The 23,932-nt window shown below is 46.4% G+C and overlaps 1 protein-coding gene across 1 annotated transcript; it reads right to left on the bottom strand.

Moving 5' to 3' along the window:
- Nucleotides 1-3,789: 3,789 nt before the first annotated feature.
- THBS3 (thrombospondin 3) lies at nucleotides 3,790-21,316 on the bottom strand. The gene is made up of 23 exons (XM_039363462.1): nucleotides 21,160-21,316; nucleotides 18,365-18,571; nucleotides 17,868-18,124; nucleotides 17,355-17,457; nucleotides 16,717-16,743; nucleotides 16,446-16,528; nucleotides 15,543-15,594; nucleotides 14,573-14,721; nucleotides 13,713-13,853; nucleotides 13,079-13,156; nucleotides 12,493-12,645; nucleotides 11,948-12,058; nucleotides 11,288-11,395; nucleotides 10,805-10,964; nucleotides 9,712-9,830; nucleotides 9,504-9,556; nucleotides 8,678-8,871; nucleotides 7,649-7,827; nucleotides 7,469-7,517; nucleotides 7,096-7,292; nucleotides 6,490-6,662; nucleotides 4,723-4,862; nucleotides 3,790-4,128 (listed from the first exon to the last, which is right to left on the bottom strand). Exons 1-23 carry the CDS (start codon nucleotides 21,269-21,271, stop codon nucleotides 4,073-4,075), a joined length of 2,901 nt encoding a protein of 966 aa, XP_039219396.1. The 5' UTR covers nucleotides 21,272-21,316; the 3' UTR covers nucleotides 3,790-4,072.
- Between the last annotated feature and the right edge of the window lie 2,616 nt (nucleotides 21,317-23,932).

Below are 23,932 nucleotides of genomic sequence, written 5' to 3'. Positions count from 1 at the left end.
TTGAGTTTTAAGTTGGGGACCCAAGGCTGGTATTGATATTCCTCTTGATATTGATGAAAGGGCACCACCAGGTGATCTATTTAGACACTAGTAAAGATAGTATCTGATGCACCACCCCTCCCATTTTAATCCCCTCTGCCAGGAGGCATGTGACTAGACTTGGAATTAGGCACAAAGAAAGGGGGCAGGAATTCTCCCCCCCCCCCAATAAGGAAAGTCACTGTCCACAACTGAAAATGGGATTCTAGTCTCCCTTGGCTAAAAAATGCAGAATTTTGCAAAACAAACAAACAAGCCCTATCACTTCTCCATTTTTTCCCAGCCAGCCACAAATTGCAAAATGCTTTGCCTGTTCCACTGCAGCCGGTGTTCTTTTTTGCGGCTTAAAGCACCGACGGGGAATTGTGGTCAACAAATAGAGTTGTGTGTTGTGTATGCTTCTAAACCCTTGGACTTTGCACAAATCCCCAAGGCTTTGCTGGAGAAAGTCGAAACGACCGTCGAGCCTAAGCTCAAAAAAAAATCACACTTAGTGGATTAATAATCCACTACAATACCCATCAGGCACATGGACTCCCCCTTCTCCTCGCCTCCTTTGGTTTATCTTTAGAGCATTTTCTCCCGTTCAGGCGCATTGTTGTTCCGTAAAAATTTGCTTTGAGGTTGAAATAATTGTGCAGGCTTTGAAAGGAAGACGGAGAGGGGAGGCAAAAAGGAAGGGCAAGAGTGCTCCTGAGCAGCCACAGAGTGCTCGTCCTCGCTGTTAAAAAAAACCCCTTCGAATTTCAGAAGTCAGGAAGGACAAGTGTGGATTCATATATATAAATAAAAACACAAGTCCGGCTGAATCCAGATTCGTCTTTCCTGACTTCTGACATTCGAAGGGGTTTTTATATTTATATTTAATATAATACTTATTAAGATTTTCCTTAATCCGGGTCCAAATTTCTGAGCTGAGCTACATGATCTACTGAATACCAGCTTGATAGTCTATCTTGTTCATATTTTACAGTGTTGATGTGCCATCTGCTGGCTAATCCCCAGCCAGCAATTTTTTTTTTCAGGGCAATTTGTAATATTTATTTATTTATTTATTTGTCTGACTGTCTGTCTGTCTGTCTATCCATCCAGTGCTTTTTTCCTAAAAAAAAAAAAAAAAAAGGTGCCAGAACTCCATTCTGGGCATTCAATGAGAGAAAAAAAGCCCTCTATCTATCTATCTATCTATCTATCTATCTATCTATCTATCTATCTATCTATCTATCTATCTATCTATCTAAGAAAACACATTTATAGCACAAAATTTCCAGCCGAAAACACAGCGCTGAAAGATATAAACAAAAGGAGAAGTAGAGCAGTGAAAGGGATGAATTCGGGGTGGGGGGAGGGAGCTGGCTTCTTGCCCCCCCCCCGCCCCTCCTTCACTTAATTGTGCAGGCTCCCTTCCTCTTAGACCAGCCTACTTCACAGAGTTGTTGTGCCATTACACGACATGGCTTGATTGCTTGAGCGCTGCATGTAGTACGCACATAACCCAAAGCCTGGGGGGGGGAGGCTGCCAGATGCAGTGAGGATGCTCAGAAGTGCAATAATAATAATAAATATAATAATAATAAATATAATAATAATAATAATAATAGGAAGAAGAAGAAGAAGAAGAAGAAGAAGAAGAAGAAGAAGAAGAAGAAGAAGAAGAAGAAGAAGAAGAAGAAGAAGAAGAAGAAGAAGAAGAAGAAGAAGAAGAAGAAGACGAAGAAGAAGAAGAAGAAGAAGAAGAAGAAGAAGAAGAAGAAGAAGAAGAAGAATGATAATGATGATGATCTGGGCAGCTGAGCTTGGGCCAAAGAACAAATTGCACACCCAAATTCACACGTGCACACCCGCCCGCATGCTCAGAGGCCTCCTTGCCTTTCAGCACCCTGCTTTGCATGCTTCTAGTCCTCTGCTCTACGTCCCGGAGAACTTTGAGCATTGCCCTTTTAAGAGAACACATTTTTCTGCTTGAATGGACTCCGGAGTCAAAGCATGGGTATTGTTGCCTGCACGCCTTCCCTAGCAACTTCGGTGTGCACCCTCCAGGGAGGTGGCAGGCCTCCCCTTCTCCAAGGACTTTGGGACGTGGGAACCCTGATCAGAATCCGGACTCAACTGAAGACGAGCTAATAAAAAAAAAAAAAGCATCTGTCCGGAGAAGACAATCAGCAACTCTTCAAAAGAATTAAAAAAAAGCAAGTAGCAAAATCCTCAACTTTAGAAAAGAGACGGGAAAGGGCATCCCCTTGGTGCTGACCCCTATTTGGGCCAACGAGGGGGCTGTTGGGGGGTCAACCACCCCCCTTTTCCAACCATCTTGGCTCCTGAGCAGCAAAGAATGAGAAAATCGAGGTTTTTATTTCTCGTTTGGAGAGCAAGAACAAGCAGGAAAGCCTTTTTGGCAACAGGTGTCAAATGCCCATGTTTTAAAAACAGGTGTTTTGCCAACGCTGGGCATCGCACGCTTGGCCCCAGAGATGTGGGCACCACCCTGGTAGGCCTTCTGGCATGAATGAGAGGGCTACCCCCCCAACTCCCCACTTCCCCGAGACTCCTTGCCGCCTCCGAGCGTGGCATTCAGTTCACCGTTGCTGGGACACTCGTCTCCACAGCAACTTGAGAGTGCAGTGGCCAAACGGGCACTTATTTTACCAACTTCCCAGTGCCCGGGCGCTGGGTGGCTCAGGAATCTGAGGGCAGATCTGGGGGGAGGAGGGGTGGGTGGGCTTCAATGCCCAGGAGGTAACCCTTGCCAACTTTTTCACCTTGCAGAGTCCCCGCCGAGACGTTGGCACCGCTGCCCGTCCGATCCGCGACTCCCAAGAGCCTCAGGTTCTGGGTTCGGGGTAGGGTTGGGACCGAGTGCAATGTTGTGCTTCCTTGCGCCACTAATATTGCACTTGTCCTGGCCTCCCCCTGTTCTGGATTCACACCTGGACGGAGCGGCACACACCTGGGAGGCTACCTCAGTCCCAATTTTGCACGGCTGGACAGCTGAGGCCAAATCAGGTGACGGGTCAGAAAAGTCCAGGAACTTAGCCAGGACCCGAATTTTTTTTTTTTGTGTGTGTGTGTGTGTGTGTGTGAGGTTTTCCCAGAGCCTGTTTTACCCCCTTATACTGGTAGTCCTCAACTCATGACCCCAATTGAGTGAAAGGGAATCACGCGATTCCAGGGGGGGACGCTGCATCCGTCATAAATACGAGTCCATTGCCAAGTGTTCAAATTTTGATTGGGGGGGGGATGCTGTAAGTGTGAAAAAGGGTCCTTTTTTCAGTGCCATTGTGATTCTGGTCACTAACTGTTATAAGTTGAGGATTTCCTGCGACCCCCCCCCCCTAGATTTAAAAGCCTGGGGCGCTCAGTCTCAGCTCAGATATTTTGAATACCTAGAAACCTTTTTTATAGACCAAAAAAACAAAAAGTAGGATTTACACCCTGATGCAAAATGCAAACGGATTGCTAATGCATTTTCAATTCAGATCTATTTATCTTAATTCATCAGCTGGTCGAAGGAAAACTTCCTAAGCCTTCTTAAGCTTAAAAAATTGATTTGTGAGCAAATAAATCTGGGGGAATCAACACAGGAGCTAACAAACCAACCTCCACCTTCACTCCTTAAAATCACAGACCTGGGGAGAAATCTTGAAATCCCACGTTCTACTAGAGGGGAACCCCTTCAGAGCAACTTTTAATCTCACCTCTTAAAAGTTCGTTTTATTCGCACCCTGGTCCCCAAAGTACGACAGGCGCAGATTATTATTATTATTATTATTTTTTAAAAAAGAGAGACAAAATTTTATGGATGGATGGATGTTGCCCCTAAGAACAAACCCCAATCAAATTCCTAGCGAAAATGTTGGGTTACTCGGTGCGTTTGGGATTTCTCCACGTTTTCCAAGCACGCACAAAGGTGGCTGGTTTTGCAAGTTTTCTGATTCGGGATAGAATTAATTGTGTGGCAAATTGTGTGGATCTCGTGTGGGGGGATGAGAGACCCACTCAAAATCCTTTGGGGGGGTGACGTTTTAAGGCCCTTTTAAGGCTGTTCTAGCGAAATCCGCCGATACGGTTCAAAGTCGACAGGGACCGAATCTGGAGAGGAAGAAAGAGGCAAAGAAATGTCGAGGCTTGGTGACGGCGGCAGGAAACATGGACGTTATACGGGGCAGTCCTCAATTTACGACCTCCAGGGAGCCCCCAATTTAGGTTGCTGAGTGACACTTTTGGGACAGGGGCCCCGGGACGCTGCGACCGTCGTAAATATGAACCAGTTTGCCCAGCATCTGGAGTTTGAACACACAAGTCTGGGGATGCTGCAGCAGTCGTAAGTGTGAAAAACGGTCATAAGTGCTGAATGAATGGCTGTAAGTCAAGGACTACTTGTACCCTATTTGGGGATCAGTTGCCCAAAGCCAGACTTGCTCATCCTATCAGGGTTGAGAGTGGAACAAGTCTAGCATGCAACGAAGGCACCGGGAGGTCATCTAGCCCCACCCTCTCTCGGGAGAGAAACCTGAACTTGATAGGATCCTAGAAAGGAAGAAGAAGACTTGCAAGTTCACCCAGTCCAACCCCAGGGATCTTGGAAAGAAAGGGCCGGAAGGCACCCGCGAGGTCATCTAGTCCACCCCACCCACCCACCCCGCCACGATGGGACGATTCGCGCTTCACGGAGCCACCTCTCACCGTTGCAGCGATATTGCAGGTTGGACCAAATGATGTTCTCCTGAGAAAAGCAGAAGACGCCGAGACGGCCACCACGCATGGTCGTGTCGATCACCACCCCGGAGTCGGCTACCAGCTGAGGTCCTTCGTAGAGCAGCACCCTGGAAAAGGGGGTCCGGGGTGGGTGGGTGAGAAGCAAAAACAGGAAGGAAGGCAATGCTTAGAAGTCTTCTGGGGAGGGCCCGACGCTGAAGGAACAACCCTTAGCCCTAAATTGGGGGTGTTGGGGATGCAGAAGAAATATTTAGCCATCAACTGGGGTTTTCTGGGCGCAGAATGAATCCTTAGCCATCAATTGAGGTTTGGGGAACGCAGAAGGAATATCTGTCCATCAATTGGGGTTAGAAACCACAGTGGCTTTGTCTCCCCAGGGTCCTAAACAAAAACCCACCAACCATTTTTGAGTCTGGCCACTAATTTCACTTCTCCATCAGGAGGCATGCAGGCACAGTTATCAATTTTATTTCATTTTATTTCGGAAAAGGGGACAGCCAAAAACCACACTGCAGGGCTCATTTCTCCAGGAGGGTTTTTTTGGGGCAGGAAATTCAAGGCTCCTTTTTCTCCCCATCTCTCTCTCCCCCCCCACGGTCTTGCTAAGCAAGAAAAAAAAAAAAGAGTGGGGGTTTTCAAATTCCCAGCCTTGTTCATTCTTTCTTTTTTGCTAGCTTGCCCGCCCTGCTCTGACCTTTCCTGCATTGTCCGGCTTTGGAGAGCCCAGCGCATTAGCGCATTCCCAGCACATGGGATTGCTATGACAACTAGACAATGCCCTGGAGGCCCTGTGGATGATGGGGGGGGGGGGAAGGCTTGGGAAGAAGGAGGGGTGGGAGAGAGCAAAGGGTGGGTGGGTGTGAGAAAAAGAGACGGAGAGGCTCTTGTGCAGACACACACACACAAAAAACTGTTGTCGGTGGGACCAGCCTGGGCTTAAAGAGGGAACACAAGTGAGTTTGGTGCCAGCCTGGAAGTTAAAAACTCGGAAGTGGCGGGCGAGGATTTTGGATGTATCTCTGGCTTCCCGCTCTGCGCTTCTCAAAAAAAGAAAGAAAGAAAGAAAGAAAGAAAGAAAGAAAGAAAGAAAGAAATGGGGTGGTGGTGGAAAAAAGTCATTTTGTTTTATTGCGTTTTACTGTGAATTTTGCTTGGGTTTGCTTACATCAGAATAAGCCAGGGTTTAACTGAAACTACAAGGAAGGCTTAGCCGTCAATTTGGGGTTGTTTTTTTTTCTGAATGCAGAAGGAATATTTTGGCCACAAATTGGGGTTTTCTGGATGAAAAAGGAATGTTGAGTCATTAATTGGGGCTTTTTGGGTGCAAAAGGAATGGCATTTAGCCACGAATTGGGGTTTTCTGGAGGGGGAAGGAACATTTAGCCATGAATTGGGGTTTTCTTGATGTAAAAGGAACATTTAGCCATGAGTTGGGGGGGGGGGAGTTTGATGCAGAAGGAACATTTAGTCCTGAAATGTGGTTTTCTAGATGCAGAAGGAACATTTAGACCTGAAATGTGGTTTTCTAGATGCAGAAGGAAAATTTAGTCCTGAAATGTGGTTTTCTAGATGCAGAAGGAACATTTAGTCCTGAAATGTGGTTTTCTAGATGCAGAAGGAACATTTAGCCATGACACTAAACGAAAACTTTGTGCTTGTTCTTTTCTGGGGGGGGGGAGAAATCCTGGGATGACGTAAAGTGAGGGATTGCAAATTTCTCCCGATTATTCTCACCGGATGTACCCCACTTGAGGTCTGTGTAAGAGGCGCCAGCGGTAAGAGGTTTTATCCTTCCATCCCACGTTCCGAGGATCTTTCCAGAGCAGCTTCACGTGGCCGGGCGTGTGGCCCGTGTGCCACAGGGCGTTGCGAAGATACTCACCGGGACCCGTTTCCGATTTCACCGCCTGCCGAAATGAGAATGATATCTGCTTTCGAAGCATCGATTTATCCAAGAGGGGGAAAAAAAAACACGATTCCCCCCCATCTTTCCAACCTTTGCGGGTTTATGATGTGTAAACACGATATGTGTAAAATAGGGCAAAACTCACCTGACTGCTCGCTTAGCGACAGAAATGTTAGACTCAAACAGGGTCGTAGGTAGAGGACCACCCGTGTTGAGCTGGACTTTGAACTGGGTTATAAAAGGGGTCGTTCATCTTGGCTTGAAGGCGAGGAGATTTTTGAGGCGATCAAAAAGAGTTGCCAATTCGGTGGGCCGAGAGTTTGGAAGCAAAAGGGCCCGCACAGAGAGAGAGAGATTCTTTCTGGGAGTGGGTAAGGCTAGATGACCTTTGGGTTACCCCTCCTCTCGTGCCAAACTATGGGACTATCACTCACCTTGAGTTGCAGGCTGGGTTCAGCCACGGCCCGGAAGGGCGTAGCCTGCCAGTAGGTCTGTTCAGTTTGCTTCCACATGACCACGTAAAAACTGGCGCTGTCTTGGTAGGCAAAGATGAAGCCGGCGTAATCGTCGTCGGTCACGGTGTTGACGTGGAAAGTGCCTTCAAAGTCCACCCCGTTGAACGCCGTGTATCCTGCAAGATACGCCGTGTTAAGATTCAGGGGTCCAGGAGTGAACGGGGGTAAACATACAGGGGAGGTCGGGGGTGAAAGAGAGGGGCTGGAATCATTTGCTTTCACTTTCACTTTAGGGATCTAGACTGTGAAAGCGCCTTCAAAAAAGCAAATAAACTAAAATCGGTCTGTTTACCTACAGCCAAGCCTGGATCGCTGTTCATGGTTTGGACAATCTCCATGCCCTGAAAATTAGAATTCAACAATCAGAGAGGATGTTTTAAGAAATCCTATGTCTCGGGGGACAACTCAGCCACTTCAGAATTGATTGCTAGGTGGATGCTGGTCTGATCTTCCATATTTCTTCTCCTGGTACCTGGTTGAGGACCACCCAGTTGGGGTCAATTTGAGCATCTCCCTCTGGATCCAAGATGACTGTCTGATAGGCCCGGAAGTCGGTCAGCGTCACTTCAGAACTCTCCGGACACACATCTATCGGATCGGCCACCGTGTCGTTGTCAAAATCTTCCTCGCAGGCGTCTCCCACGCCGTTGCCTACAGAGGTCGATAAACACGTGTGAACTCGTCAGCCAAAGGTGTTACAGAACTCAGGTAAACTAAGCTTGCTGGACACGAACAGAGAAATAAAGTCCGGCTCTCTCCGATGTCCCATGTTCATTTAGCTCTGCACAAAGTTGGTTTCTTCCATTAAAGCCAGAAAGACCTAAGTTTTTAACCATGCTGTTTATGCTTTTAACTTGGCTAGCAAGAAACACGGCTGTGCATATGAAAATAGATAAAAGGAAAGAAGTTACAGGTAATCCTCACCTTACAAGAGTTTCTTTTAGTGACCGTTCAAAGGCACAACGGCACTAAAAAAAAAAGCGACGTAGGCTCCTTTTTAACATTTGCCACAATTGTTGTCACGTAGTTACACATTCAGATGCTTGACAACTGACTGACATTTATGACAGCTGCAGTGTCCCTGGGTCTTGTGGGATAGTGTTTCCTGCCCGAACAGGGGGGCTGGACTACAGGATCTCCAAGGTCCCTTCCCTCTCATTTATGACAGTTGCAGTGTCCTGGGGTCACACAATCCCCTTCTGACGAGCAAACTCAACGGGAGAAGCCAGATTCTCTCAACAACCATGTCACTAATGTACCGGTAACAACAGCAAGGAACCATTTAACAACGGGGGCAAGAAAAGTCGTAAAATGGAGCAAAACTCATGGAACCACTGCCCTGCGTAGCAACAAGACGTTTGGGGCTCAATTGTGGCCGTAAGTTGAGGACTACCTGTACCATTACAGGAAGGAGATCATCCCAGCATCACGCACATGACCAACAGCTGTCTGGGAAAAGTTGGAGATTTAAGATCGCTTTCCTTCCCACGAGGACAGTTACCGTCCACGTCTTTCTGGTTGGGATTAGCAATCAAGCGGCAGTTGTCGGGCCCCGGAGGCAGGTAGTCAGGGATCCCATCATTGTCATCGTCATTATCGCAATCGTCGCCCTGCCCGTCGTTATCCGAATCCAGCTGCGAGCTGTTAGGAATCTCCGCACAATTGTCTTTCGTGTCTTGGTGACCGTCGCCATCTCTGGTGGAGACAAGAGGAAAGGGGGACATAAAGTGAAAAAGGTTATGTCATCCATTGTACAATTGTGTTAGCTGCACAGTTTCTCTCCCAGCAGTAAATGTTTTCCAGTAATTGCAATGTTTAGGGCAGATTTTCAGCAGGATGATAGCAGCTTCATTCCCCTCCTTGAAGCTAATGAAATTGACTAGAAAGGAATTTGAAACTGAGTCGGAATTGACCACCCAAATACCAAATCATGGGGAAAAAAGGATTTTATATATCATAAAATGGCAAATAGGGAGTATATTTATGACCTCTCACTCAAGAGCCGCAGAGGCAGCCTGGCGTCCCACAGAGGTTTGGGTCTACAAATCCCATACTCCTTGATGAAGACTTGAGAGCAGTGACCCCCCCCCCTCTTCATTTAACCTTTTCCTCACTAATTCCTTTCAAATGTTTACAGGCCACAGTGTTCGGTCTTCCACCTTTCCGATAACAAGTTGGGTTTCCAGTTAAATGCTGGTTTATAGGCCACAGAAATCTTGACCCCAAAACCCCCTTGAACCTAGTTTTATTGCAGCTTTTCACTGGGAAGGGGCAGAGTCCGCTTTTAAGCCAGGATTAGCAAGCATTGGACGTTTGTTTAATGTTACCTGTCCTCATTTGTGTCGCAAGCATCTCCCACCAGATCACTGTCTATGTCTGTCTGAAAGAGACCAGGATGTCAGGTGAACAAGCAAGCATCTAGAATGTATAGCATTTAAGGCTCCCCAGGTTTTATGGAATTACAGCACCCTCAATTCCCCAATTCCTAATATCAGTCTACATGTCTTGTAACTCCAGCTTCCCAGAGGCTCAAACCTGAGTTGGGTTGCTCATTTCCGGACAGCTGTCGCAAGCGTCCCCAACGCCATCTTCATCACGGTCAGTCTGCAGCGGGTTGGGTACCTTCGGACAATTGTCCAGCCCATTGGGAATCCCTAGAGAGAAAGAACAGGAGTTAGCAAAGCTTTTTCCTCTTCAGCTTCCAGCTCGAGAATCCAACTTCAGCTCCAGGTTCATTCCGTTTCCGAAACTCTTGCTGTTTATTGAACACACTGCATGGTTTTGTCGAAGCAAAACCAACGCTGAGATTCCCACACCAATTCATAGGCTGAAACACTAATTTTCCCAGCCAAGCCCCCAACGTCTTACGTAATTCGTATCAACAAATTCACTTTGTATGGGAACTGTCTGTTTCAAACCCGCACCTGTTCCGGTGTCCTTGACAAGGCTTCAGGTTCTCACGGCCTTCAGCTGATCAAAGAGGTTTCGTTCCTCCATTTAATCGACTTGAAAGCAACACCTCCCCATTCCCCACCTTAATCTAAAGCCAGGATGAAGAGCAGAGGCACATAGCTGCCGAAGTTTCATCCTTGATACCCTGAGTCTTTCTTGACCTCCTCCTCCTTGCTCACAGCAAACTTTACAAGTGGGAAAGTTTACAAATTAAAGCTTGTAAATTTTCCTGCCAAGTCAAAGTACACTAATCAGAGTCTTGATTGAATCAATTGATCGATCGAGTTTTATTTGGGCAAGTAATCCTTGAATTACAAGCATCCATTTAGTGACCGTTCAAAGGAGGAGGACTGTAAAGTCCTTGTTGCTCATTGAGCTTGGTTGTTTTCTTGCAGACATCTCACAACCCAACTAGGTAACATCATCAGTGCTAGGAGGGAAAGGGATTTTCTGGGAGGAGGAGAAGGAGGAGGAGGAAGATAACTGTGGAGTCCTTGGTGCTCTCTGAGCTGGCTTGTTTTCTTGCAGACATCTCACGACCCAACTAGGTAACATCATCAGTGCTACGAGGGAAAGGATCTCAGAGAGCACCAAGGACTCATCGGTGGAAGATTGAATCCTTGGATGGCTGCAAGATCAGCCCTTTCCTTGATCTGCTGGACGTCGAGGGTCTTACCATCCCCATCAATGTCATTGTCGCACGCATCGCCTTCCCCATTGTGGTCGGTGTCCTTTTGATCGTTGTTGGGCACATTGGGGCAATTGTCGCAAGCGTCCCCAAACGAATCGGTGTCTGAGTTTTGCTGGTCTTTGTTGGGGAGAAGACGACAGTTATCCTATAGAATAAGAAAAAAAAGGGTGGAGGGATCTGAAAAGGCTCCAGAATTCAACAGCCTCATTTGACGTCGGCTGTGGTATCTTTCCTGGATTTTGCCCTCTGAAATGGGAGGAACTTGACAATGCTTGTGAGCGATGGGTGCTTTGTAGACTGTGGGCTGCCCTGGTGCATGGGTACGCCAAGGGTCTCCAACCTTGGCAACTTTAAAACCGGGGGATTCTGGGAGTTGAAGTCCATCCGTCTTAAAGTTGCCCAGGCTGGTTTTGCAGATGTCCATCCAGTGTATATGAGGCTGCTATTGGACACTGGGTTTGGAGGTACCTCCACGTTCTTGATCCCATCTCCATCGGCGTCATCGTCACACTGATCTCCAATGCCATCATTATCTGCATCTTCCTGTCCTGAGTTAGGGGTTAACCGGCAATTGTCCTAAAAAAAAAAATGGGACAAAATATTAATGGGTCCTTGAGTTCCATGGTTTAAAATAACAGAATTACAAAGCTGGAAGGGATCTTGGAGGTCATCTAGTCCAACCCCCTGCTCAGGCAGAAAACCCTAGAGCATTTCAGACAGATGGCTGTCCAGTTTCTTCTTAAAAACTTCCAGTGTTGGCGCATTCACTGCTTCTTGAGGCAGGTTGTTCCACTGGTTAATTGTTGTAACTGTCAGGAAGTTTCTCCTTAGTTCCAGGTTGCTTCTCTCTTTGGTTAGTTTCCATCCGTTGCTTCTTGTCCTGCCTTCAGGCGCTTCGGAGAATAGCTTGACTCCCTCTTCTTTGGGGCAGCCCCTCAAATACTGGAACACTGCTGTCACCTCTAATCCTTCTTTTCATTAAACTAGACATGCCCAATTCCAGCAGCAGGTTTTAGGATTATTATTTTTTTGCCATAATTTTTAAACGAATCCAGAGGCTGTTAAGCAATTCCGTCTTTCCCCGTTGACTTTGCTGGTTGGATGTTTTGAGATGTTTCCCTGTTTTACCTGCGTACAATGCTTGTGGTTGTCAATGCATGGCAAGGGCTCGTCTGGATAGCCATCGATGTCGGTGTCCCGTCCACACACGTTTCCATTCCCAGCCCAACCCACGTTGCACTAGAAGAGACAGAGGGGAAGAAATCAACCATTTCATTAAGGATCCCGATGGGAACCACGAAATGTTTTTTTTAAAAATGTCGACTGAAATCACAAAATGATTTTATTAAAAATGTCAACTGAAATCACAAAATGGTTTTATGAAGGGTGCAGATTGAAATCACAAAATGATTTTTATGAAAGGTGCAGATTGAAATCACAAAATGATTTTTATGAAGGGTGCAGATTGAAATCACAAAATGATTTAAAATGAAGGGTGCCGATTGGAATCACAAAATGGTTTTCCTGGAGAGAGAACCCATCAGCTCCTTCTAACTTCCAAAGGGCTCGAACGGCTAAATGGAGCCTCCACAGTTAAGAGTGGTCTACCTTCCCCTCCCACTTAGCCACCAGCCTTCACCCAAAGCTCAGAAAAGATTGCAAAGAAATCTTACCGAACAGGAAACTTCACCGTTGCGTTCAAAGAGGCAGTAACCGTTGACGTCGCAAGGATTGTGGCTCGGATTTTCGCACGCCTTCTGGGCGGTACAACTGCCTGCCTCCTTCTCCACAAAACCGGATTTGCATGGGCCACATTTAAAAGACCCCTAAGGAAAAAAAAGAGGGGGGGGGATGCCAGTGAAATGAGGGAGAACCAAACCTGCCGAAACATTACAGACTTCAGGCAACTGGCCTACCTTGTCAGGCTGGTTAAAAAGATCACAGAGTGATTTTAAAGATGCTTTGAACGCTTGGTAACATAAAATACTCATTTTTGTGCACGTATTTTTTTAATTAGAAAATCATAATTGTCCCGTTCTTAAACCTAGCTGATGATCATGTTTACATACAGCCTTTAACTCTCATTTTACATTTGGTACAAGCTATTTGAAGACCCCGGATTTCCCCGTTTTTTTCCCCGCATCAAATTGAACATTATCGCAGTGGTGTCAGATTGCAATTGTGCGAATTTTTCTCCTTCCTGGACTCCCTGCATTTGTTTAGCCCCCCCTCCCTGCCTTCCTGGACTGACCCACTCACCACTGTGTTGGCGCAAATTGCGTTGGCGTCACAACCTCCGTTGTTCCCGTCGTTGCATTCATCAATGTCCGTGCAAATCTGGGGAAATTAGAAGTCAGTTAGAGAGCTAGGCTTGGAGTGGATAAGGCAGGTAATCTCCACTGCTTCTCTTTCTTCATGTGTTCTACCTCAAAGGCTGTGGTTTCAGATGGAAGAATGGAATGGAATGGAATGGAATGGAATGGAATAGAATAGAAATAGGAAATATAGAATAGAAATAGGAAATAGGGAATAGAATAGAAATAGGAAATAGGGAATAGAATAGAATAGAATATGAATGGAATGGAAAACTTTATTGTCATTTTAAATGTACACAAATCATTAAAATGAAATTTCACGGCATTCAGCTCTCAAAGGGTAACCACCTCCCATGTACACTACATAAACATCACCAAAAATTATGCATATATCCACATACACACACATATATGACACAGAGAAACAACACAGTCTAGTTCGGATGTGTACATATACACGGCGGAAAGAAGAAAGAAAGAATCCTGCAAATTTACAAGACAGATGGCCTAAGTCTAAGAGGAACGAATCTAGCAGAATAAACTTCTGTTAAACTTAACCTGGAATTTAAGTTGCCCACCTGTTTGCTGGCTTTGGCGTAATCAGCCCCCACTCCGGTGACGAGGTTCCCCTTGTAGCCAGGCGGGCACGGCTCACAGCGAAAGCCGGGCGCGATGTTGAGGCACTTGGACCCAGGAAAACACGGATTGGCAAACAAGCACTGCAACCAGGGAGAGAACGTGAAAAAGAAGGAGGCGTAATTCCCATCTGTATTTAATAAAAAATACTACGTCGCCTAAACAAATGCCAGCCATCTGGAAATCTATTTATCAACCTGCAGACCCATCACCTCTTCACTAGATCTTCGACTGACGACCACAACTGAGTGAAAAATTTCCGTCGCTAAGCAAGACAGTTTTTAGGTGAAATTTGCTCCGTTTGTACGAACTTTCTCGCCCCGGTTTTTAAGCAAATCGGCATCTTGGTTAAGTCTGTAACCCGGTTCTTAAATGAATCTGGCTTCCCCAGATTCATTTCGCTTGTCCACGGTCGCTTGTCAACACTGCGACCGTCATAAGTACGAATTGGTTGACAAGCGTCTGAATTTTGATCACGTGATGTTGCAACGGTCACGTGATGAATATATAAAAAGCAATCAACAGAAAACCCAAAGAACAAAAACTAATCTTCGAAGCTGTCTGTTTGCTGTCTGTTATTATATTTAATAATAATAATAATAAAGTTGGAAGGGACCTTGGAGGTCATCTAGTCCAACCCCCTGCTCAGGCAGGAAACCCTATCCCATTTCAGTCTCTTCTTGAAAACTTCCACTGTTGGAGCATTCACAGTTTCTGGAGGCTATAATAAATATACTATAATAAATATAATATTAATGTATGTATAATAAATATACTATAGTATGAGCCCCAAAGTCTTTACCTCGTTGACATCTGCGCAATGGGTGCCATTGCCTTCAAAACCAGGTGGACACGGCCCACAACGATATCCCGGGTATTCGTAGGTCTCCATACAATCCACCCCGGCGAAACACGGATTCGGATTACAACGGGATCGGTGTTCATGAAACCCTGTAGGAAGGGAGGCTTCAATTCAGTCATATGTCAGAACAATGAAACATACTGATGAACTGGCAAGTTTCTAGTCCTGACCAAGCCTTCAAGCCATGGCTTCCCAACCTTTTTCCTTGGAACAATGAAACACACTGACGAACTGGCAAGGTGCTAGTCCTCAACAAGCCTTCAAGCCACAGCTTCCCAAACTTTTTCCAAGGGTCTGAATTTTGATCACGTGACCCTGGGGATACTGTGACGGTCGTAAGTGTGAAAAAGGGTCCATTAAGTCCTCTTTTTCAGCGCCATTCAAACTTCAAACAGTCTCTAGTCAAGTCAAGTTTATTACAGCCCAAAGAGCAGAGACCAGAACAAGTTCAAAGTCCAGTAAAAAAAATCCTAAAATAAAATAATAAACAACAGATTAAAATCTTGTATTATTTATTTTATTTTAGAGATTTTTTTTTTAAACCGGTTATTCCTTGAGTGTTTTGAACTTGTTCTAGTCTCTGGTCTTTTGACTATAATAAACTTGACTTGAGTAAACAATCACTAAACTAACAGTTGTAAGTCAAGGACTGCAAGTACAGATTGGGCGAAACCTGTGCTTAAAAACAGCAACTGTGAGAGGGACCACGGAGTCCTCGTGTCTTAACCCCAAACCAGAAAATCTTATCAAATTTCAAGGATTGGTCGTTAAATCCTTCCTCCTTCGGCACCGTTGCAAATGCGAAACGGTCATTAAATGAAGTCAAGATGGGGGATGGAAAATGAATTTTAAGGACCTTATCGTAGCAAAATTCACTTCCTGTCTTCTCACCCTGATTTGTGTAACTCACCGCACACCTGACATTCCATAATAGTGTTCCGTATTAAAGACATCTCCTTGACCTGCAGAGGAAAAATAACAATATTTTATTAGCCATTAAAAAAAATAGCAGGGATCCTTCATTTGCTTAATGCAAATTGAAGTCCTAATCCCTAGTTCGTTTCGCCAACCATGGGTAAAATAAGTCCCAAGTTTGAGTCTATCCATTTCTGCACAAATTTTTTTTAATTATTTCTTCCTCCAGTGGCATTTCTTCATTTTCCCAATATTGTGCAAATGCAAGTCTTGCTGCAAAATCAAATATATACTTTCCTGGCATTATACCTACCGGTAATTTAAAAAAAAATTAGGTTTATCATCTTTTCTAGCCAAGTATGTATTTTTGTCCCATATTTCTTGGCTTTAACACGTGTCTGCCATAACTCAGACAGCGTGTTTGTTGAATAAGCGCTATTGAACTGGTATTAAAAAAAAATTAATAAAAACTTAAACTAAAATAAAAATAAAAATAAAAGAGTAGGGATTCTATCCAGGTGGTAAGAATGTCTTAGCGAACGTGTTGTTTGGGTCCATTGGCTCCACTCAATAATATGTATTAAACTCCTAATCTGTCACCCGTCTTCCCATCCCATCATTCCAGTTTAAAATTATTTTCTTCACACCTTTTCTAGCCACATATGTACTATTTTAATCACCTGATCATGCATGATCTAATCTTTATAAAACATATATTTTTTCTCATGTCCCAGTTTACAATTCAGGCCATCGCAATAAATCAAGACCCTGATTTTTCCCGTTCTTATTTCAGTTTTAATTTCCCTTAAATAGTCAAGATATCTTGATAGGCTACAGCCTCTTCAAAATTGGTTAAGTTTGGGTGGACAAAAGCTTCCCTTGTTGAAAGGGGCTCTACCTGATCTCTGACATCTTCTTGAAGTTCCATCAGAATTTGGTTGAAAAGGGTCAGTTGCCTTACAAGTGCCTTCGTTTGCTCACCTGTTGCATAAAAAAAACCCCAACAAAACTCTGGTTAATTCTGTTTTTCGACCACATTCTTCCCTAGCTCCTGAGGCTTTCTGCATTGGCACTGCCCCATAGATTGGGGGTCTCCCCCCCTTACTAAATCTATCAAGGGGAAATGGAGGGGGGGGACTAAGGAACAGCAGGGCAGGATTCGAACTCACCAAAGAGAGAATTGATCACGTTGGATACTGGGGAAAGAGAGAGAGAGAGAGAGAGAGAGAGAAAGAGAGAAGAAATTTTAAAAAGTTTTTTTAATAATAATAATAATCAAACAATAATACTAAAAAGAGGACCCTGTTAGAAGCCGGGTCCTGTATAGGTAGTCCCTATGTTACAACCACAAATGAGCCCAAAATTTATGTTACCGAGAAATAATAATAATAATAATAATAATAATAATAATAATAATAATAATAATAATAATAATAATGATGCCAAATCCAGTGTGAACATCTGGCTGACTGTGTGATTAATAATAATAATAATAATAGAGTTGGAAGGGACCTTGGAGGTCATCTAGTTCACCCCCCTGCTCAGGCAGGAAACCCTAGATCATTTCAGACAAATGGCTGTCCCGTCTCTTCTTAAAAACTGAGTAACTGAGTTTGGCCTAAGTTGCTTTTTTTCCCCAGTCCCGTGGCAACTTCAAACGGTCACTAAATGTTGTACGTTGAGGTTTTGTAAAATCCTACACCAAGGACGGTGTGTGTGTGCCTCTGTGTGTGTGTGTGTGGGTGGGTGGTATTTTGATTGACACTTACCCGTGTTGATGGGGGGGTGTATTTTGACTGACACTCACCCGTGTTCTGCATGGATTCATCCTCCTGAAACGGACACTCGCTCAAAGCCCCAACTCGGGTCAGGGACCCCCCGAGGATCAGTTTGAGTGATTCCACCACTCCCTAAAATATAAGGAATACATATATTTATATTTTATAAAAGATAGGAAAGGGAGAGCAGCACCGGTGGAGAGAAACACACATCCTAATGGTGTAACTGTGGGGAGGCTGCATAAGAGTGTGTTTGCTGAGGGTTGGTCCCATTTTTCCACGCCGTCGTAACTGCGAACCGTTGCTAAATGAACAGCCCCTACTCCTTTATCCCTACAGGGACTGCGCATTAAAGCCACATGAGTTCATTTCTAAATAAAATTGGGTTTCACGGCAGAGATGTTTATCTTTTTTTTGGTCCTATGCACAGCCCTGTTTGGATTTACACAGGGAAGTCCTTGCTTTACGATACCGTCTAATTTGGAGGTGTACGTACATGTGGTCCCCCCTGAATGTGGGAACACGCTGGGTGGCCTGCTCACCTGCAGGCGAAGGTAGGTTTTCTGTCCGGTTCTCACTTCGACGGGCTCGGTTTTTTCCTGGTCAATGGCGGCCATTTCGGGCAGCCCTGTATTCGAGTCCAGCAGCTTGCAGTCCACGTACAACTCCAAGGACAGGCTGCTGCCCTTCAGGCCGCTGACCCGCAGGAGAAGCGTGTGGCTGCGTCCGTCGGACAGGTTGGAGTTCTGCAGGTTGACCGAGTGGAGTTTCCCATCGGCCCGTAAGTATCGGACGAGAACTGTGGGCAGGAGAGCGAGAAGAGATGGATTTAATATCAGATCTTTCTTTCTTTCTTTTTCTTTCTTTCTTTCCCTTCCTTCCTATTTCTTCCTTCCTTCCTTCCTTCCTTCTTTCCTTCCTTCCTCTTTTTCTTTCTGTCTTTCTTATTTTCTCTTCCTTCCTTCCTTCCTCTTTCTTTCTTTCTTTCTTTCTTTCTTTCTTTTTCTTTCTTTCTCTCTCTCTCTTTCTTTCTTCTCACCTTTATTCGTCTTGCCAACCACGGAGACTTCAAACCACCGGCTGTTATCCTTCTTGTAGTAAAGGCCAAATAGGACTCCACCTTGTTTGGGGGGCAGGTGGAAAGTTGATAAAAGGTACATGTCGTGGACAGATAACACCTCCGCCCGGATTTTGTTTGCGACGTTGGTCATATGTCGAGATTCGGTGATGGTCAGGAGGTCAATGACTAGGAAAGGGCAAATATGAGGTCAGTTCAAAGAGAGTCAAGCTTGATATCCAGCGCTTTTGTGAAGTCTAGATGAAGAAAGTGAACCTAGAGGTCATCTAAACAACCCCCGGTCTGGAATCCTTGCCACCGAAGGACATAGCTCAAATCCTTACATTCAAACACATCTTCCAAAGTGGAACAACAGCTCTTATGGAAAAGAGGGCTGGATAATAATTCCCCAGCAAGAATATATATATATATATATATATATATATATATATATATATATATATATATTGGGGCTCGCTCCTAATAGTTTAAATTCTGCATCTCTCTTTTGGGGTGCATTAACACCACCCGAACAACATTTTCTTGAATTATTGGGAGCGACGGTGTAATTTTTTTCTTAGAGAAAAATTCAAAAATTCAAGCCAAGCCTCGAAGTACCACAAAGGAAACACCCTGGCTGAGGCTGGATTTTAAGAGCACAATCTTGGAGGAAAAAATGGCAAAACTGGGCCTCTGAAGTTTTCAAATATTCCGTTTAAAGTACTGGAAAACTCTGAAACCAGCTGGCTACGGATTGACTTTTTCTCCTGCCAGAAGTAACATGAGATGCGGTTTTACCTCTCCCCACTAGGGGGAGCCCTCAACGAGCATCCTACGAATTGGACCTGAAAATTCATTTTTTGGGTGAACATCTCTCAGTCACTTAACCAGAAACAACCCAATAAAACTTTATTTTCGGCTTCCTGGGAAAATCATGATTGCTACCGTATTAAAATGTAACCAAAGCAGATTCCCCTTTCTTTTCTTTGACCAGGATCCCTGAATGTTAGATATCAGCAGAGGGAGTTCAGTTAGGTTATAAAAGTGGGGGGGGGGGGAGAGAAAGAAGAAAGTGGGAGAGAGAGAGAGGATAGATGGTAGATAGATAGATAGATAGATAGATAGATAAAGAGATAGATAGATAGATAGATAGATAGATAGATAGATAGATAGATAGATAGATAGATAGATGATAAAGAGAGAGAGAGAGATAAAGGGATAGATAGATGAGAGAGAGACAGAGAGACAGACAGACCCCTAAAATGCTAACATTCTGGGCATTTGGAGGAGAAGAATTACCTCCTGATGCCCGGTGTTATCCTAACCTTCTCCTAATATGTGGCCAGGAATTATGGTTAGTGGAGTTAGTAATTCTAACTCATCTGGAGTTAATGCTGAGCATTACACATGGGGGGGAGGGGGTTAAGGTTTTGTCCTATGGTCCCTGAGAAAGAGGTCTATAAATTTGTGGTGGTGGTGGTGGGGGGGAAGTAGACAACTTCTCTAGAACCTCCATGTTTAAGAGTAATCTATCTGAGAATACCTTTTGCTGTGAGGCAGGGGATCTTGGGGGTGTGGGGGGGTGACAATGTGAGACGATTGAAAGGGATTGTGGCAAGTTTGGAAAAGGCTGGTTTCAATAAAATCCTTATTTTATGGTGTGTGTGTGTGTGTGTGTGTGTGTGTGATGCCCCAAAGAAGGCAAGGATGGAGGAAACGTTCTCTTTGCTTATTTGTGAGAATGGATTTGACAGGAGGCCTCGGTTGAAAGAGACAGGAATCTCTGGGGTCTCCCCAGGGATCTGATCTGTGGTTTCCTCTGGGACAGAAGCAAAGCAAAGCTCCCAGGCGGGGGGGGGGGTGGGCAGGGGGGAAGGGGAGGAAAACCCCATCTCCATCCAAGGAGGGATGAAGGGGGGGCAGGGCTTGGAACTCCGTGTCAGGGAGGGAGGGAGAGGGAGGGAGGGAAGGAAGGAAGGAAGGAGGGAAGGAAGGAAAAGAGATGGGAGGAAGGAAGGGAGGAGAAAGAGAGAGGGGGGAGGGAAGGCAGGGAGGAAAAGAGATGGAAGAAAGAAAGGGAGGGAGGAGAAAGAGGGAGAGAGAAAAGGAAGGAAAGAAAGAAAAAGATGGAAGAAAGAAGAGGGAGGGAGAGAGAAAAGGAAGGAAGGAAGGAAGGAAGGGAGGACTAAGAGGGAGAGAGAGAAAAGGAAGGAAAGGAAAAGAGATGGAAGAAAGAAAGGGAGGGAGGAGAAAGAGAGGGAGGGAGAAAAGGAAGGAAGGAAGGAGAAAGAGAGAGGGAGAGAGGGAAGGAAGGAAGGAAGGAAGGAAGGAAGGAAGGAAGGAAGGAAGAAAAAAGAGAGGAGAAAAAAAGGAGGCAGACTGCACTTACAGACCCCCCCCCCCCGCTCATGCGTAAGGCTGCCTCCCCCTGCCTCGCTTGGCTCTAGAGACCACTTCACCCCCCCCCAATCCCCCTTTTCTCCCCCCTCCCTCCCTCCCCCGCCTGCGCTGCGCTCTTGCAAAGAACCCGGAGGGGCTCCCCGCAGCGGCCTCAGTCTTCCCGCCTGCGAGATGGGGGCAGCGCCTTCCCCCCCCGACACACACACACCCATCGCAGAGCCCACTGAGGGGCGCGGGGCTCTTGCGTGTCCCCCCCCCAGCCCAGCCCAGCCCGACCCGAAGGGGGACCCCGGGAAGGCGGCATTCTCCCCCCACCGCCAGCCTCCCCGCTCGCGGGCTTTGCAACCGGGCGCCCGCGGGAGCCGGCGCCCCCTTACCTTGCAGCTCGCGCCGGGCGGCGTGGGTGGCGGCCCCCCAAAGCAGGAGGAGGAGGGGGGCGGCGGCGGGCAGGGGTCTCCTCCGGCGGAGGCAGGGCGCCCGCGGCTCCATCGCGGCGGCCCCCGAGGAAGGGGCGGCGCGGGCTGGGACGGAGGGAGGCAGGGAGGGCGTCCCGCCGCCTTTGAACGGCCCCCGCGGCCGCAGCACCGCCCTCCCCCTCCCCAGCTCAGCCTGGGAGCGTTGGCAAGGCAGGGGAAAAGAGGGGAGGGGGAGAGGATGCATGGTCCCCCCCCAACTCGGAGAAGGGGGTCTCCCCGTCTTAAGCCCGAGCTGAGGCGGGCGGGGGGCTTCCCAGGGAGAATGCCAGCAGCAGTCGATCTGAGAACAGGGACCAGAGACCCCCTCCTCCCCTCCCCCTCTCTCGGGACCCCCTCCCCCAATTGAGCAGCTTCCTAAGTTTCCTCCGGCTTTGAGATGGAGAAGTAGAGCCTCCCCAGGCAGGGGCAGTCAGCCTGGGGGGGGGGGGCAGGGAGGGAAGGCGGAGGGTGGGGGCGGGCTTTTTATAAAAGCATCTCTTTGGCCAGGCAGGGAGGAGGGGGGGTCTGCTGGAGTAGAATGGGGTCTCCCCCCCTCTTTACACCCCTCGGGGTCCCCCTCCCAGCAGCTTGAACCCCACGGGTTAGGGTGAGTCAATCCCCCAAGCCACCCCGAGAATGGAGCCTCCCCTTTTAGGAGTAGTCTACCCCTGTTAAGGGAGGGGGATGCACCCTGCTGATCAGCAGGCCAAACTCTCCATTTTACTCAAAACAACCTGGAGAGGGGGTGAGACTTCTGTTCCCCCCCCCAGCCACCCCCCTCTTCCAATAGGTCAGTGGAGCTGTCCCTCCCTCCCTTCCTCCCAGTCTTGGCCCTTCATTCATTTTCCAATATGACCTCATTGTTTTCTTGGTCCAATTCAAGAATTGGAGGGTGGTGTTTCCCCCCCCCCCATTGCTCACCCCCTCCTTGGCTGCAAATCCTACAAAGAAAAAGGAAGGAAGGAAGGAAGGAAGGAAAAAGAAAGAAAGAAAGAAAGAAAGAAAGAAAGAAAGAAAGAGGAAGGAAAGAAAAAGAAAGAAAAAGAAAGGAAGGAAGGAAAGAAAAAGAAAGAAATAGAAAGGGAAAGAAAGAAAGAAATAGGAAGGAAGGGAAAGAAAGAGGAAGGAAGGAAAGAAAGAAAAGAAAAGAAGGAAAGAAAGGACAAGAAGGAAGGAAGGAAAAAAAGAAAGAGAAAAGGAAGGAAGGAAGAGCAATAAGGAAGGAAGGAAGGAAAAGAAAAAACAAGGAAAGAAAGAAAAGAAAAAGAGGAAAGAAAAAGAAAGGAAGGGAAAGAAAGAAAGAGAAAGAAAGAAAGAGAAAAGAAAAAAAAAAGAAAAAGAAAAGAATTGCAAGCCACTCCAGATCTGCGTTGGGGAGTTTTTCCTTCGGTTTTCGCAAACGGACAACTCAGCTTTTTGCCAGCTGCCGATTCGCAACTAGAGGATAGGACTGGTGATCCCCACCCCCACCCCTTCTCCATGCAGTTGGCTGGGTAGCCTCTCCCCCTCCGCCCAGCCACCAAACCCTCATCTGGATTTGCAACTGGCCGGAATCTGTTTATGTCTTGTTTGCAGGGCCACCATAACAACCAGGCCGCTTTTTTGCACCTCGTTGAAGCTGTTCCTACTCCGGGTGCCAAACTACACTGGCTCCTGCCAGCCGCACATCTGGGGCCTGGGGGTGCCCACTTAACCCCTTCCGAAATGGGGCTCTCTTAGGGAGCCGTAGTGAAAAAGGGGGTGGGTGACATGACAGCAGTCTTCCCGTATCTCAGGGGCTGCCCCAAAGAAGAGGGAGTCAAGCTATTCTCCAAAGCGCTTGAAGGCAGGACAAGAAGCAAAGGAATGAAAACTCATCAAGGAGAAAAGCAACCTGGAACTAAGGAGAAAACTTCCTAACAGGGAGAACAATTAACCAGTGGAACTGCTTGCCTCCAGAAGTTGTGAGGTTTTAAGACGAGACTTGACACCCGTATTGTCCATAATGGTATAGGTCTCCTGTCTGAGCAGGGGTTTGGACTAGATGACCTCCAAGGTCCCTTCCAACTCTGCTGTTTGGTATTCTGTGTGGTTCCCCACCCATTGCTTACTTCTCTGGACAAAATGATTGCAGGAGCTGGGTATATATATCTAGTCTAATGAAGAGAAGGACTTGGGGTGACAGGATAGCAGAGTTCCAATATTTGAGGGGCTGCCACAAAAAAGGAGGGGGTCCTCCTATTCTCCAAAGCCCCTAAGGGCAGGACAAGAAGCAAAGGATGGATGGGAACTAAACAAGCTGGAACGAAAGAGAAAATTCCTAACCGTGAGGACAATTAATCAGTGGAACAACCTGCCTCCAGAAGTTGTGGGTGCTCCATCACTGGAGGCTTTTAAGAAGAGTTGGGGCCAACCTGTCTGAGCAGGGGGTTGGTCTAGAAGACCTTCAAGGTCCCTTCCAACTCTGTTATTCTGTTATTCTCTCTGTCTGTGTGTTTTCCTTTCTCCAACAGCTTTGATTTCTTTACCCAAATAAATCTGGGTAGGAAAGCAGGACAGGAAAGAGCAGCCAATGGTGAACACAATTGTGTTTTGTGCCAGCCTTCACCTCCTTTCCTCCATGCATCGCAGAATCCCAGGGAAGGGAGGATAAACCTGGATCTTATTTATTTCTTTTCTTTATTATTACAATCCATACCGCCACCCATCGCAAAGC

The sequence above is a fragment of the Crotalus tigris genome, unplaced genomic scaffold (assembly GCF_016545835.1).
Source record: "Crotalus tigris isolate CLP2741 ecotype Arizona unplaced genomic scaffold, ASM1654583v1 scf7180000019553.37968852642:3898890, whole genome shotgun sequence".
NCBI classification, from domain to species: domain Eukaryota; kingdom Metazoa; phylum Chordata; class Lepidosauria; order Squamata; family Viperidae; genus Crotalus; species Crotalus tigris.
Note: the sequence above shows the minus strand (reverse complement) of the source record. Positions and strands in the feature narration are given on the sequence as shown.

Coding starts and splice junctions, on each gene's coding strand:
- THBS3 (XM_039363462.1), bottom strand. CDS start 21,271: ATGGAGCCGCGGGCGCCCTGCCTCCGCCGGAGGAGACCCCTGCCCGCC. Junction 18,572..21,159: donor CGCCCGGCGCGAGCTGCAAG/GTAAGGGGGCGC, acceptor GCCCTTTCCTAG/TCATTGACCTCCTGACCATC. Junction 4,863..6,489: donor CCTCAAGTGGGGTACATCCG/GTGAGAATAATC, acceptor CCCCTTTTCCAG/GGTGCTGCTCTACGAAGGAC.